General features: G+C 43.1%; 1 protein-coding gene across 2 annotated transcripts; it reads right to left on the bottom strand.

The window, feature by feature from the left end:
- Positions 1–418: 418 nt before the first annotated feature.
- Positions 419–15,910, bottom strand: PABPC1 (poly(A) binding protein cytoplasmic 1). 2 transcript variants are annotated; one of them, XM_084283163.1, is made up of 15 exons: positions 15,126–15,910; positions 10,281–10,474; positions 10,057–10,172; positions 8,187–8,317; positions 6,805–6,899; positions 5,699–5,836; positions 5,517–5,612; positions 4,774–5,046; positions 4,508–4,601; positions 4,222–4,332; positions 3,243–3,397; positions 2,706–2,790; positions 2,400–2,530; positions 2,004–2,099; positions 419–871 (listed from the first exon to the last, which is right to left on the bottom strand). In XM_084283163.1, exons 1-14 carry the CDS (start codon positions 15,316–15,318, stop codon positions 2,007–2,009), a joined length of 1,905 nt encoding a protein of 634 aa, XP_084139289.1. In that variant the 5' UTR covers positions 15,319–15,910; the 3' UTR covers positions 419–871; positions 2,004–2,006. The 2 variants fall into 2 exon arrangements, with proteins under 2 accessions (XP_084139289.1, XP_084139288.1); XM_084283162.1 differs by having other exon boundaries at positions 8,178–8,317.
- Between the last annotated feature and the right edge of the window lie 1,250 nt (positions 15,911–17,160).

Below are 17,160 nucleotides of genomic sequence, written 5' to 3' on the forward strand. Positions count from 1 at the left end.
TCACAGGAACGTAATCTCACACCATCGCAGACAATCCTTGTTCGTTCACCTGTATCCACACTGCTCTGCCTCCACCTCAGCCACAGTGACGTTATTGCCATGATCAGGGTTAATTCCAAAGAAACAGCAGGAAACCTGTATGAGGAGTCTTCCTTCCACCAAGGTACAATATTTTAAAGGGCTACTTCTGTTTATACACTGACATAGCCCAGACATCATGCTATGAAGGATTTAAAACCCAGATGTGGATCTAGCTGCTCTTTTTGTTTAAAGCCTAAGTTTTTATTACCAGTAACAGGTGGCTAAATGGAGGCTAATCTGCCAAACTGCTAAAACATACTTAAGGTGGATTCTAACTTGGCATTCTGAAACACTACCTTATCAGAAGGACACCGTACAAAAAACTATGACAAGTAAATCAGTGTTTAAGGAATTTTTATTAAACCAAGAATTTTATAATCCAAATTACGTTTCTTTGCTCAGCTATCAATTCTCACTGTCAACTAAAACAGTGGTGATACTCTGAGCTTTTCCACAGTAAAGAATTACAAAATTAAAGAAAGGAATGCTTTAAATTTTTTTTTTTTTTTTTACTGTGCTGAAAATTCTTTTTCCCCCGGGTTTATAAAACATTAATTTGTATTTTTTATTTTACTATTTTTTTTTAATTTTAAATCAATAAGTAATCTAGGACTAGCACTTGTTTTACTAGCCCCGGCATTGCTCTGTACATAAGCTTCGAAGTTTCCTTTCCTTTTTTTATTTATTTTATATTTTGCAATGTTTTTCTCAATATTTAATAGTTTTTCCATGTTTAGATTTTTTTTTTCTTCGGTGAAGCGAAGTTCTAGATTGTAGTTCCCGGATCTTTCTGTAAACAAAAACAATGCTGTTAGGTATTCAACTCAAAGCAGCACCTTGCTTTCTGCAACTGTAAGCTTGATAATACTTTGTACTTTCACAGTATTGATCATGCCAGAGTTCGTTACAAGCAGGGTATCATAGAGGCAGATAACCCGCTTTTTAGAGATATTTAAGTTCCTCAAGGCTGCAATCATTTGCAAGGTAGAACGAAGTCTGGAACTAAACAGAACTCTGCACAGCCCAGCCTTGGACAAGGGCTGGGCACGAGACTTTGTTACTGTAACCTGATTGCAGAACAGAGACCTCTACTCTAAGGTCAGCTCAAACAATTAGAGCATTTTCAAATTCCAATTACTAAAGCATCGTGAAACACAAGGAGTAATGTTCTCTAAGTTTGGGCAGCTTAGTTTAGGCTAGACAACCGTTCAACACTTTTTAATCTCCAGTGTGAAAGTGTCACGAGCAAAAAAGAAAGGAAAAAAGCAGCATGACTCATTCTGCCTCCAAAAGACCATTTCCTGCCTGCAGAAAGGAGACCAAGAAAGATGAAGATTTTAAGTGATCAAATTTAAAAGCAGGCCTTTTCAGCTGATAGTTATAAGCGTGAGAAGTTCACATACAGGCAAAACCTAACTGAAAGGAATGGGGAATAGACACCTACATTATCCCCAACTCCACGTTTTTCCACTTTTGAAATGGTAAATGTAGTACCTTTTGCCTCTTCCCGTCATGCAAAATTAAGATATTAACCACTCAGAAAATGTAATCAAGGTAATCAATACTTTAACTGCCATTAAGGAAGATGTAAGGAACAGTAGGGCTTAGTATCATTTAAGCTTACTTCCCCCACAATTTGCAAAAGTTCCTCTTGAGCAATATGAACAGCAACATTTGACAGAACTTCTCCCTTTTGCAGGCATGCCCAAAAGCAATACCAGCTAAATATGCTGTTCGAAACAATGCTTTAATTCCAGTTAAATATGCACGATGAAGTATAAAAATATCCTACCACCATGACCACAGCTCCTACTTTCTGCGGCTCCAAATGATACTGAGCCTGGAAACACTGCTTGTAAGGCCATGGACTAGGGACTGTTGCCCTACTCACCCTATAAAGCTGCATTCCTCAGAAAACTTACTTATTAAACACTTGGAACCCCAGTAGGGTTATTAACTGCCTTTTGAGCAGCCTCTTTAGCTTGGTGGGCTTGTAGTACGGCTACAGCTTCATCAACCTGGGAGGTAAAAAAAAAAATAAAAAAAAAATTAAGAGGGAAGCTTAATTATTTTTAAGTTTATGAAGTGGTTTAAATTATACATGCAAGCAATACCTGTATCATTAACAATAAATGGATAACATTAGTTCCAGTTCATGCTAACATAAGTCTCTGCCACCCACCAGAACAGAATATTCTAACTTGTCACCCCAGGCCAATGTTGCATTGCCACTACTCCACCATGCCAGCACAAACACCCATTCAATCAGAGTAGATTTAATTGCTTACGAAATTAGCAGGAGGCAAAGGCTCACCCACCTTCGAACGAAGAGATTCAGGAGACTCGAGCATGTGAAGGAGTTCAGAGTTGTCAATCTCCAACAGCATACCAGTGATCTTACCCGCCAGAGTAGGGTGCATGCTTTGAATGAGAGGAAATAGACGTTCACCTAGAAAAAAGTTATCAGGAGTCACAGATCTCATCTGATGACCACAGCTTAAGATTCAAGGGAAAAGGGCAACAACTTCCTTCTTGTTCTACTCCTAAAACCATTTATTCTGCATTTCAGAGTACTCTGAGTGGTCTTCCATTACAAGGCATCAGGAGAGAGACCATGTACATACCTAACATCTGCTTTTGTTCTTGCGGTGGGGCAGAAGCCAACATGGAAGCAGTCAATGGTTCCTGACCTTGCACATGGACAGCAGGCTGCAAAATTAATATTACACCATTTCAAAATTAAATTCTATTTTATAATTACACACAGCTTCAAATATCTGTTACACAACTCAGCATAAGCAATGCCTATACTGTCAGAAACCTGAAAAAAATTACTCTCAAGTCAATTTAATCAAGTAGTGTTGGTTAGGGCTGAGTGATGCTGGAGATTAGCATCAACCACTCCACTGGGGAGCAAACACAGAACACTCAGGCTAAGCTATCAAGCAAGGCATCAAGCTATCAAGAAAATATGAAGTAACACAGGATCCCATCCCAGGTGAACTTGAAATACACTTAAAGCCCCAAGGCTGAAAACTGGTGCCATAATGCAGAGCCTCAATTCTACAGTAACAAAGGAAAACTCTTAATCATAAGCATCCCTGCTTTTCATCTGAAAAAAAGGAACAGCAAAAGCATGACCAGTTCCTAAAATTACGTACCTGCTGCATAGCAACCTGTGGCTGTGTGTTAAGATGCTGCTGAGGATTGCGGACACCTGCAGCATATTTGTATTGTGGTACTGTGCGTACAGCAGGAGTAGCTGCAGTAGCTGCTGCTGCAGGACGTGGACCCATTGTTTGTGTTGATGTATTAGCTGAAAAGACAACAATTCTGCTTCTGAACAGTCCCATTTTTAATTTAGCATACACTGTACAAAAGTTGAAATAACCAAAACCAAATACATAATTTAAGTATTGCATTACAGATTCATCTCAGTCGTATTATCACATCACTGGTCCCATCTGAACATTCAAATCTAGAAATCTACTGGTTGTTACTCTCCAGTCACCTTACTTTTTTTTAAAAAACAAAACAAAACAAACATGTTTTAGAAAGATGTATGAGAAAACAATTCACTTTTGGTTGAGTATTGATGTAGTTTCATCCCAACCTCAAAGGCCATGATTTCCTGAGTGTACACACTGTCTCAACACTCATCTAAAAAAAAGATACTCTTGAAGTGGATAGCTAAAAACCACCAGCTAATATGTTCTCAGTTAAGACTCCATTACAATCAATTCTGGTTCATTCAGTGATGTGTAGATTCTGCACAATAGCAGCTCACAGTATTCTATTACAAATAGTTAAAAGCTAAATTGGATCATCTCAGTGTTCTTCCATGCAACTTATTAAATTGCCACATTGATATTTAGAAATGGTAGAAGCTCTCATACAACACTATGAAAACGGACAATAACGGAAGAACTGTTCAGTGCTAGAGACAGGACTACATCTGGAGTCTGATTTTCATTCTTTGATGGGACAATATTTTAAGAAGCTAGTAAAAGGTGATTATTGGCTTGCCAATTTAGAGCCAGAAAAGGAGAGAAGCAGTACCACATGTGACACTGATCCGATGCTTGAGAAATTCTGAACCAGCAAAATTAAAAAAAAAAAAGGTTTTATAGTGAAACTCACCAACACGCTGCGTTGACATGACTCGTGGAACTTGTGAAGAAGCCGGTCTCATGGTACTAAATGGTGGTCTGGGCGCTGCTGGGCGGATAGCACCAGGCATGTTTTGGAATGCTGTTTTAGGAAAGGTATCTCACATTACACACTGAAACACTGCATGGTGAGGAGAGCGTAGAAGGAATATGATAACATGGCAAAGACTGTAATACCACGAAAATGTCTGTATAATTTCAAAGGTAAAGGCTATCGAGTTTACCACAATCACTGGAGAAGGAAAGAAGTGACTTACGATGAGGTCTGGCACCCTGAGCAGTCCAGCGAGGACTAGGTCTAGCAAGTTGAGCAAGTTGATTAGCAGGATAGTATGCAGCACGGTTCTGAGTCTGTCAAATGCAAAAACATGTACTTTTGTTATCCTCTGAGGGCATACTGAACAGTCAATCCCCTTTTCTGCTATGCTGAAGTTATGGATACATTCTAATTGTTTTATTTACTCTTCAATCTAAACAAATTTGCTACATGGTACAAAATATTGTTACTCATCTCTATACATACCTGTGGGATAGCTGCCATGAAGTAACCTGAAGGAGGTGCTGGCTGGTAGGGGTTGATTACAGGATTAGGTACTGCTCTTACACTTGCCATTCTCTGCATATACTGGTTGGTGAGGTGAGCCTGGCGCTCTTCTTTACGCTGCGCTAGAGCCACATATAATGGTTTAGTAGCCACAATTCTACCATTCATCTCTGTGACAGCTTTGGTGGCTTCTTCTGGTGATGAAAAGCAAACAAACCCAAATCCTTTGCTGCGCCCACCTTCCATCATGACCTGTCAAGTACAAAGCACAGTTTTTAAACAAGAGAATTTTATGTCTTTCCCTACTCAACTTGCACAAATCTCCTTTTTCAGCTTACTATACATGTGACACCACAGGTTTGCTTTACTGAATGCATTTATGAAAAAAAAAAGGAGTATCACTGCTGAATGAGTTAATTCTTTAGTGAATACAGATTAAAATCTCAGTGAAGTAACACTAAGCATACCATTGCAATGAGAAGATGTTATTTTTCCTCAAACTCATGCAGTAATACACAGCTTAAGTCAAGAAAGGACAATAGCATGATGCATTTAATCTGAGAGGTACAAAAATCAGGAAAGCAGAAGCCCATGTATATATAACAGTAGCACTGATAGGTAATTGGGTCACATTTCTGTGAGTCAAGGAAACAAACTGCTCTTCCTTGGTGATCATCATTCAACAACAGAAGGAGGAGTGCAATCTACAAACTTAACATTACCTTTGCACTAGTGATTGTACCAAATGGGGAGAATTCTTTTCGAAGGCGTTCATCATCAATGCCATCATCAAGATTTTTCACGTAAAGGTTTACGCCCTAAAAGAAAAGTAAAGTTATTTTAAAAAGCAAATGACTTGCTTAAATCTAAAAATAAAGGTAGTCTTCTTGAATTAAAAGCAAACCTGGTATCTGGTGATCCTGTCCTGCTTCATTTGCTCAAATTTACGCTTCAGCTCCGTCTGTCTTTCCACTTTTTTCTGAGCCCGGCCAACATAGATTTGTTTCCCATTGAGCTCCTTCCCATTCATCTCATCTACAGCCTTCATTAACGAACAAGAGGTTAGTAGTGGCTTATATTTCAGTGTTTTTCAGCCATAAGAAAAAGTAATTCAAATATAAAAATCACATTTACTGAGGTATTGGTATTCTAAGTTACTTGAAACACACCATGTGTGATCCTGACTCCTGTGAGAGAAGCAACTCATTGATGAATGAATGCAAGGCTGAGAAAAATGTACATTTAAGACAGGATTTGTTCCAGCTTTTTGCTCGTGCGCTCGCATTACTGAGAAATCACAGAAATGCCTTTTCAAAAGCAAACTTCATTTGTTGCCCCTGATCTGCTCTGTGCTGCTTTTTTCTCCTGATGCTATGTCCTTCCTGCCACAGCAAACTGACACATCAAAGCAACAGCTGCCAACGAATTAAATTATACAGCACACTGGCATGTTACAGACATACACACAAATTAATGGGACCCTTGTTCCACAGTTACTTTTCAAGGTAAAAGCAAAATCACAAGGCTATTTTCTTACAGCTATGCCAAACGTACTCCATAAAACTAATAGCCTTCCTGCTGACTTAGCAGTCCTGAAGTTCAAAACCTCCATCCTTTCTGCTTTGCAGTTGCACAAATGCTTTGTGCAACCAAATTGGATCCAATGATTCATCTGGGTTTTGCAGGGATGTAATAATTTACTATGCTTGCGTGTTGCCCAGCATGAAGGAATCCAAATCTCATCAAAACCTTCAAGCCCAGCTACAACAGAGCCTTTTTCTCAGTATCTTAATTTAACAGGCTCTTCAAATCAACTGACATTTCCTCAAAGGAAAGCATTTTAAGTGATATCAACTATGTTCAGTCCCTTAGGAAGAAGATCCCTGCTTTTGCAGTGTTTTTGACCAATTAAAAGCCCTTAATGAACTCACAAGATTCCAAAGCATTCAATGAAACTTATTATTTGAGTCTCAGGTTACAGAATTCCTAACATGAAGTACAAAAGCTTACTTTTTGGGCATCTTCATGTCTTTCAAAACTAACGAAGCCGAAGCCTTTGGATTTTCCGCTCTCATCAGTCATAACTTTCACACTTAAGGCAGGACCTAAAAGGAGAATGTAATACTTTATGTGGTGTATACAGAGCATATTCTCTTCACATCTTCAACACCATTTAGTAGTTTTTATATTTTGTTTCTTCATTTATACTATAAAAGACTCTTGCACCAATGATAGTATCTAGTAAACACCATCCATTAATATAAAATTGCTGATTTGCCCTTAGGCTGAACTACAGCTTTTATGGCTGATGTCTGCCACGCTGAATTTCTTAACTACTGTATTTTCAGCCAAAATGGAGTACAAATTTAACTTCAAAGTGAAGTAATTTTAATGGGGAAAACCCATGATGTTTAAGAAGTGTTGGTGCTTTTGTCCTTTGAAACAGGTATTGAAAGGTGGAGAGGAGAGCCTTCTATTAGCTATGGGCTTCACACCTCTTGTCCTGGTGAAAGGATCCCAGCTCAGCTGTTTCAAACCTTTGAAAAGCCGTGGTTCAGACTCAATTGTCAGAGACATGAGCTAAATTTGCTACCAGTTCATCCACAAACACAATAGTGGAAAGGAATTTCCTGTGAATGCTGCTATACTGTTGCAATAGGGTATCTTACATACAAGGCTCTGCCTTGGTTTGCACAGTATCCACTGGAGAAGAGCAAAGCATAGGAAAAAAATATAATATAGAAAGCCACGAGGCTGAGGACAACAGATACAGCCTATAAACCAGTGTAAGATCTAACTGGATAAAGGAACTTTGCCACTTCCTAACTTGGTGACACATCACATATAGACATGCTTACCATAACTCTGCCCTGAGCATAAATGAGGGTCAAGACAGAACCGAATAGCTTGCCAATGGCAAAGTTCCTCATAATTTCAGAGTAAGGAAGCCACCACAATGTAACCAAGTAATGAAAACAGATACCTTGAATAAAGCTAAGTCTGCGAGGTGAAAAAGCTACAGGAAACTTATTTGTCATGCTTCCTGTACAGAACTCGCACCATCAATCTGTACTAGAATAGAAAACGCTTCCATTTACAGCTTAAAGAGTTTGCAAAACCCATCAAAAGGACTAGACACTGTTTCCAAATTATCAAATAATTCTGATAGGAGGATTATATATTCTATTATGGCCACTTTAAATTCTTTAGTGGATATAATTACAGTTTCAAATTCAAACTGATACAAACAAATACTAAGTTTTCCATACTTTTAAAATAAAAAGTTCAGCCAGCGATCTGATTCCTCCTATTTTAAAGCACCATACAGCTGTAAGAGCTGAAGTTCACTGGTGTTTATATGAACTCAAAGCATAAGACATTACCAAACTTGCCAAAGAGTTCCTTAAGTCTCTCATCATCCATGTCTTCTCCAAAATTCTTGATGTAAACATTGGTGAATTCCTTTGCTCTGGCTCCAAGCTCTGCCTCGCGTTCCTTACGGGATTTAAACCTTCCAACGAATCTAGTTTCATGAGAACAGAATAGAATAAAGTAAATTGTAGCACCTTGACAGGCTTGCTTTAATCATCTGGCATACTTTATTCTTTATCAGTCTCATTATTCATTACAGGCGTGAAATTCTTCAAGTAAAATATTCAAAATAAAACTGTAAGAAAAACAATTTTACTATCCTTTTCTGTATCAGTGCACTTATCACAACTACAAACATAAGAACAATTCCAAACTACTGGCAATATTGTTTGCTCTTCTGCAGCCCTTGACATCAGGAGACACACAGACAATGGGAAAGAGTACTAAGTAAACTGAAATTCTAGTTACCAGCATAATCTGTCATACGAAAAACTTGGCAGCCATTCTGCAACCTAGCTTTTAAGCAAGGGCTATTTAACCAACTTTCTGCATGCCCTTAGACACCTTTCCAGCCTGTATCAAAGCAAACCCTTATTTTTCCCCCACCTCTCTCAGTAGGCATGGAGAAATAAATAGTGCAGCTTGCTCTGTAGTCAAATATCATTGCAAGTTGGCTGGGAACACTAAAGGTCAGCTCACGCTGGCAGAGAAGGAACAGAGGCTGAACAGAACACCCTACAATCCAAGGAACTCCTCTAGTACAGAAGTTATGAGAGTACAAGAGGCACAGATTTCTGGTTACAGGCTTTTATTCTCTAATCATCACCTGAACTTCATAGTTCCAAACCTAACCAATTCAATAATGCAGCATACAGTAGCTCAACAGTTTCTTCAATACTGACAACTTCACCAGGTTCGTAATAACCAACGATAAGAACAATATTGTTCAGCAGATTTTGACAGTGAGCAGAATATTTTAATTCACTTGCTTTTATGATGTGTTTTATTAAACAAAGTTTATGTAAGTAATGTGGTTTATGCCTGTATGCTGGCATTTTTACTGATTTAAAAAGGTTATATAAAGAGCAAACTGAGTGAAAACATACACAGTGTGCCAGCCAAGCACAGAACAAGAGGGAAAACTAAAGTTTCAAAAGATATGTTCTCCCTGCACATGGCTTGATCCACCCATTAAAAATAATCCAAGAGGGTAAGCTGATGCCAATTTGTTACCCTTTTTTTCCAAAGCCACTGAAGTATTTACAGAGCTATTCTTCTGCAACTACACCAAACACCATAATGATCCCTTAAGCACAGCTGTAGGCACACTCACTCCTCCCAGCCCAGCCTAGGTATCACTGACCAATTGCCAGAAGATTATTTTTTTTCCTATAGTAGAGAACAAGTATTTTTTAATCCATTGTGTTCGTAAGTTTTCTTTTCTACTCCTGCTCCCCAGGTATGTCTATTAACAGACATGAAGAACATTCAGCATAATCAGGCCACTACTCAAGATTTAGTAGCTTCAGCACTCTTAAGATTCACTCAAAAAACAGTAACATACCCATCACACAACTTTAGTAAGAGTTGTGCTTTACCTCAGACCAGTAAAACCATAAAAGAGAAGTTCCCAAACTCTCATTACAGCACCGACTTTTAAGACAACTTTTTTCTTTCCTGAAGTGCATTAGCAGAGTTTTCCGAACATAATCTGCCTTTAGAGTAGGTAGGTAACACAGTTTGTAGTATTCCTAGCACAAAAATTCTAAGTCATTTTAGATGAGAAATGTTTAGAACAACCTGTCTCTTCTAGGTAAGCTCTAAAAGCCCACATCTACTTTAAACAGAGTTTCAGTCTGTTGATCTACAGCTCCGTATTTATGTACTTACACTTTGCGGTCATTAAGCAGCATACCATTCATTTTTTCAATAGCTCTTTCTGCAGCTTCTTGTGTCTCAAAATGTACGAATCCATAACCCTTGGATCCATTTTCGTCACATACCACCTATTAAAGAAAATCTTTGCTGTAACAGCCATGGAATGTTTCCCGCATGTATTTCCCCCCCCCCCCCAAATGCCAAACCGGTAAATGCACCCAGAATTTTGCACTAACCTTACAAGAAAGGATGTTTCCAAAAGCAGAAAATGTGTCATACAACGCTTTGTTATCAATTGATTTGTCCAAGTTTTTGATGAAGATGTTTCCTACACCGCTTTTGCGTAGAGATGGATCGCGCTGAGACCACATGATGCGCACTGGTTTGCCTTTAATGACATCAAAGTTCATGGTATCCAAAGCTCGTTCAGCTGGAAAAAAACATCACGGAGTTAGTAGGAAACACTCAAGTTGCTTTAGGAAGTGCAAAACCAGCGTTTTGAGTACAGTTCTTCAAATAATTTTAGCTTAGTCTAGTATCATCACCACCAAGATGCAAATCCAAACTTCCAATGCAAATAACCCCCTCTCTTCTCTGCAAGTAAAAACCAGCGAAAACTCCTCAGCAAAAGCTGTGCTGAAGAAACAGGAAGGAGCACGGGTGAGATGAATAAGCAGTAGAAACCCCAGTAGTCCCAGTGATTGTACCCCACCAAGGAAAAAATGGCACCCAGACAGGAAAAAGTCTACCAACTGACAGCAGTTATGACCCCATTCCCCAGGAGGAAAGGTTTTAACATTTGGAGAAAGAGCAGCTGGCCATAGTGTATCAAAAAATGCTTCGGGGGTACAACTTGTGCCCACACTAGTCCTTCTGCAAATATTTACATACCAACTCCTAAGACAGCAGCAGCCCTAAACTGACAGAACTGCTTTGCAACTGAGCCAGGTGCAGTTCAAGCAGCTTCTCGACGCAACACTTTAGTGACAAAAAGAAAGATCTGTGATGGACTTCTAGGCCGGGCACAGTTCAAAGAGAAGTAAAAATAGTGCTTTACTTTAAAAATCTCCCATAATATATATTTAAAGCTCATGATGAAATACACAGGTCAAAGGAGCAAGTATTAAAACAGCAAAAGGAACTAATGCAAGGTTTTGTGACTCCAGAGGAGCAGTTTTTCCAGTAGAGCTCCATAGCTGACTTTTCAAAGCCTGAATTTAAGACCTCAGTGTATTTAGACAGGGAAGTGTCAAGACGTCCTCAGTTTTCATGTCTCTTCAAAGCAACAAGATGTGCCTATGATGTTTTAAGTCAACAATATATTTAAGCAAGAAAGAGAGACAGCTCTAAATTATGGCAGACACCATCTCCTGCACTAGCTCCTTTCCAGTTTTGCTCCTGCCTGTCTGGAAGAACCCTGAAAATAGCCCCAATAAATACCTGAGGTCACAGCCATCGGTACCAATGCGACATGAACATGACTGAAATCATTCAGTGTTAGTTTAAAACCAGTAACCACCTGGCTTATTTGTCTTTCTCAGGAGAAGGACCAAAGGCCAACCACGTTGCCAAACTCAACCAAAATCCTTTTTTTTTGTTCTCCTTTTAGTGCTGCTCATGTATTTGGCTATGTTGCTGGATATTATGGCCAAAGAAAATGTGCAGTTGGCCTCCGTTCAGCTAATACACCACGGCATCTCCTTTAGTGCCGTGTTTTTAGATCACAAATGGATTTGAAGACAGACATCTGCAGAGGTTAACTAGACAGACAGGTAAAAGTCATTTGCTTGTGAAAAATCATCTACAGAAACTACTGCTACAGTCACACAACAGCCAACAACCGATTCAGAGCTGAAGCCACAGAAATACAAGCACTGCCAATCTTTTGTGAAAGTTCACAAAGCTCTCACAAACTTCGGTATAAATCAAGCAGGAGAGAAGGAGCCAGCTTTGGTTACTGGTAATTAGAAACAAGGAGTACTAGAACAGCAAATTACTAAAAAAAAAAAAACCTGCTGGCCAAACAGAACAAGTTGTGGATATCAGGCTCGCTGTGGTAGAAACATCGAACACTTTGGGATTGCCCTGGAAGTCATTACAATTATTACTGCCAGCGCCAGCAGAAGTGCCAGTAATAAACACTTTGTGATTTCCAGCAGTAGCAACAGGGCCTGCTTTTACTCGAAAAGAGGCTTTTCTAATTCGTGCTAATTGCTTCTAGAATAATCCTGAAACTCCTCAGGAATGTGTGCTCATGGCCTTGCTTCCCAAACGTCTGATCCAAAGTGATTGCTGGTGGCTGATTCCACACCAGCCTTTGCAAACTGAATTAGCAGTGAGCACAAATCGTAGGCCGATACAATTTCTCCATGAGGACGAGGACAGCAGGGAAACCCTCCTCGTCTTTTCTGTGGAGTGGAAGTGCAAGAAATAGGAAGATTTCAACTTCATATGCACCAAAGTCATACCACAATATACTTTAACAGATGACTAGAATACCTTACATACTTCACTAGGCATAAGCTGCTACTCAGAAAAAATTGGAAGCAGTAAAATTGGCTTTTATCACACTACAGCTTGCCACAGGAACCCTTGGACTAGTTTGCAGGGGGACAATTCAATCCGGTAGTTAACTTGTTACCCAGAGGACACACCTACCCAGGCTACCCTTTTGCTGATTCTGCTGGAGCTTTTATTGAATGAGTCACCGGTTCCCATTTTAGTCACGAGCAACTGGCCGCTCAACTTTCGCAGCAACTTCAGAATCGCACAGAACGCACACCGGGTGCTAAACCTCCACTGGGATAGCTACGAGATAATAAAGCCCTGGAAACAGAGCCACTGAAAAAAAAAAACAACTGATGGGAAAAGTGCAGTTTCCGATTACTCAAGGATAAGCCCAGTTCAGTGATTAAACAAGATTGCTGGGGCTTTACTCCGGACAGTGACTCAAATTCAGAGAAGTCACAGCTGTGAAATGTGAGCATACCTCATGAGTGTGTCACCCGGCCTAATTACTTTTCGGAAGAGCTTTGAGATCCCTGGTTTACAGGCAGCTGGTAATGTCAAGCACACCTTCAAAGACCTTTTCAAAAGCCCAGCTAGTTGTTACCGGCTGTTTAATGAGCGTAGTCTGAGATGTAGGTAAGAATTAGGCTAAACCAAGGAAAGGCAGCCAGCTTGGAATTAAAAAGCAACCAACATGACTACAGGAATAACCATTCATCCTCAGAGCTGCTAGTGCAAGGTTCCAGAAAATGCTTCGAGGCTTCAGGAAAGTGCGATCTGTCAAAAAAGATCAGCAAACACTTTCTAGGTATTTGCCAAGAACATCGAATTCTTGCAGAAGTACAGTCACACGGTCGCATCGATGTGTTTTGTGCTTCCCGTGAGGTGCCCGTGCCTGTCTGATACAGAGGAGAAATGCTTGTAGCCGAACTGGACTGGGTGTCAAACACGGACACCTCCACCCCCCACGTCAGAAAAATACTTACAGGTTTGGAGTAATGGCATTTTCCTAAGAGGCACATTCTCAAACCCTGAATGCAAATGCTGCTGGGGTGAAGCAGCTCTGTTTATCCCCCCCCATTTGGCAAATTACTAAACTAAGTCACAAAGTGTAGGGTTGACGAGGCTGTTTAGGTAACCACAAAGGCGAGGCCGACCCTCGCGGAGTTGTCATTACTAGGGAGGAAAAGCATTTGAATCACCCTCAGCTTCTGCCTTGCCATTCTCATATCACAGTGCTGAACTGTGCTGACCACTTATTTTGCTTTTTAAGAGTAAACTGTACGGCCGTTTTTTTTATCAACTGAAAGAATGTTAAGGCAAGCAGTTAAACTCTCTCCTCCTCAACGCTGTCTGAATAAATTAAAAGCTCTCTGAAGCGAGAGGGCTGATAACAAGTGAAATGTCTTATTAAAGAGACGAGACAGTAACTTTTACTACTCGCACACAGATAACGCTGGGGCACCAGAAGCCCGATCTGATAATGGTTACATGCGAAAGCCAACTCTGAAAGCCAGTTAATCTAATTGCCTGAAAAGTTGGTAATTCAAATCTCTTTCATATGCTCGAAAATAAACCCATTCTAATGGAAAGCTGTTTACTTAACTGTACTTGAAATCAAGTATGATCTAGCTGGCCAATTTTTTTTTTTTCTTTTAACTGGTTTCCACGGAACTTAAAATCGGTTGGATTCGGTTCTTTTACCGAAATCCCCTCCGGAGGAGCGAGCCGGCTGGCCGAGCTTCGCAGAGACTTGGTGAGCGCTACACAGGAAGTTTCTCTGCTGATGTAACTTTGGAGAAATGGCAGCGTTGCGCGTAAAACAAGTTTCAGAGAAAAAAGGCAACTTCGTCAGCGAGCCATCAGGGTGTTGCGGGAAGACAACCAGAGCAGGACATGGCAGAGAGCAGCCAGAGGAGGCCCGTGTAACCCCCCCCCCCTTCCCTACACGTGATGAATCTGCCCCAGCGCTTCGGCCTGGAGCGGACGGTGGGTGCGTGGAGTCCCCGACGATCCCGGGCCGTCCTATTTCCTCCTGGTGCCTGTGAATCACGCTCACACACACACACCCAGCCCCTCACCACTTCTCACAGGGTGCTGATGACCACCGCGCTGCCTCCCAGCCAGCCTCCCCCCCCCTTTGGCCCCAGCAACCCGAGTCACAGCTGCCCCCACGCCTCCACCCCAGGAGCCACCGAGCCGGGGGAACGGCCCCAGGGCTCTTTTTACCCTTTTTTTGCTTTTTTCCACCAATTCCTTCCCTCCACCCCGCTTCGCGGAAGCGCCTCCCCCCCCCCCCTTAACCGCCACGAGGCAGGCCGCATGTCAGCCCTGTGGGTGCGCGTCCCCCCCCCCCCATAAAAAACACATTTATATTTTAATTTTTTAATTTTTTTTTTCCCTCCCCACCTCTTCCAACCGGCCTCCGGCCCCACCCCGCGCCGCCGGAAAATGGATGCGGCGGCCGGGGCCGGCGGGAGGGGGCAAAATGGCTCCCCCGCACCCCCCCCCTAAAAAAGAAAGATGTGTAAAAATGGCTAGAAAATATATGTATTTATGAAATCCGGGCTTACCGTCGGCCGGCTGCTGGAAGTTGACGTAGGCGTAGCCGAGCGAGCGGCGGGTGATCATGTCCCTGCAGACGCGGATGGAGAGGATGGGCCCGGCGGGGCTGAACTTCTCGTAGAGCATGGCCTCGGTCACATCGGGGTGCAGGTCCCCCACGTAGAGGGACGCCATGGGGTAGCTGGGGGCGCTGGGGTTCATCCTGCCGCCGTCTCCCGGCGCGGGGAGGGCTGGGGGGCAGCAGGCGGAGGCGCTGGCGACGCGAGGAGGCCGCGGCGGGCCCGGCGCTGCCTCAGGAGGCGGCGGGGGTCGGGGTCGGGGCCGAGGCGGCGGCGGCGGCGCTCAACGGCTGCGGGGCGCGGGCTCGCTCCGTGGCTCCTCGGGGCGGCGGCGGCGGCTCCGGGCTGAGGCGGTGGCGGTGGCTGTGGGGGGAGCTGCGCTGAGCTTCGCTTCGCTTCACCGGGCTTTATTTTTTTTTTTATATATCAAAAACCGGCCGGTTGCAAGGAGGAAGGACGGGTTATTATTTTTTTTTTTAAGTATTTTTTTTTTAGCGATTTTTTTTAAGGATTTTTCTAAATTTTTTTTTAAAGTATTTTTTTAAAGGATTTTTTAAAATCTTTTTTTTCAAGGATCTTATTTTTTTTAGGATTTTTAAATTTTTAAATTTTTTTTTTTTTTTTTTTTTTTTAGTAATAAAGGGGGTGCGGCGGCGGGGCCGGCGTGTCCCGGTGTCCGGAGCACACGCACTGCGCACGCAGCACCGACGGCGGCCGGGGGACAAGGGGGAGGCCGCCGCCCCGGCCGCGCTCTATATATACCCGCCCCGCCCCCCCCCGCCGACGCCGCACGCCACGCACCGACGGCGCGCGCCGCGCATGCGCCGCCGCGCTGAGGCGGAGGGAGCGGGGCGGGTACTGCGCCTGCGCCGCCGGCCCGCGCGGGAGGGCGCGTGCGCCGCGCGGCGTCAGCGGGGGGCGGCGGGAGGGGGGCCGGCGCGGCGCGCAGCGCGCATGCGCCGGGCTGGGGAGCACATGTGCGAGGCTGGGAGGGGGGTGGGGGGTGGAGGGGCGCATGCGCGGCGGAGGAGGGGAGGGGCTTGAAGGCGGCGCGCCGGCCGGGAAAAGGGAAGGGCCGCGCGCATGCGCAGAGGGGGGCTGGTTCCGGCGCCTCGCGCGGAGGGGTGGTGTGACGTAGGTGGGGGCGGGGCTTGGCAACGGCCGCGGAGGCGCCTCAGGGTGGGGGGGGAGGGGCGGCGCCTCAGGGCGCTGTGGGGGCGGCGGCGGGGCTGGGGGGGCTCCCGAAATAAAGTTATAACTGCGTGGATTTGGGTCCCTGGCTCTTTCTTACTTCTCTGTCATTATCACTCGAGCGTTTTCTTACACATTTCTTCTCCCCCAGCCGTGTTCTTGCCCCATCGTGTCAGTTGGCGCCCTTGGTGCTCCTGGGTGAGAGTGAGAAAGTGCCCAGAGCACAGCCGGGCACTGCTTCTCCCTGGCGCCACTTAAAACAAGCAAACAAACAAAAAATAAACAAAAAAAAAAACCAAACAACAGCAGGATGAGTTTTGATCAGCAAAGGTGCACTGTTCTCTGATCTGGCTCTTAGATTCCTAACAACATACAGCTTCAGAGTTTTCTGTCACCAATGCTCTCAGGGAAGTAAAGATGTGCTCTTACCCTTAGCTGGATATCCACCAAAGTTCAAATTATAACTTAAAACCTCTGGAGCTTGCTCATTAAACGTTTCTAGCATTTCTCCCTTCAGCAAAATAATGGGCTTCTTGGGTCTTGTCCTCGTGGGTTATGCTCCTTTTGCTTGGAGCAAGGATGTAACCACTAATAAAAAAATTGCTGTCTGCTTCCTCCGTTTCCCCATACTGTCATAAAGTGTTAAGCTGGCAGTTTGGCTGTTCTTTAGATGAAGAAAAAGATTCATTGTAGGAGGTAGGTGTAGTTAGCTGGTGGTGCCCAAAACAATTTTCCTGTCCTCCACCTCCAGCAAATACATTAAACTTACTTTTCGAGATGTGGCCTAAGTGCT

The sequence above is a fragment of the Netta rufina genome (assembly GCF_964035555.1).
Source record: "Netta rufina genome assembly, chromosome: 2".
NCBI classification, from domain to species: domain Eukaryota; kingdom Metazoa; phylum Chordata; class Aves; order Anseriformes; family Anatidae; genus Netta; species Netta rufina.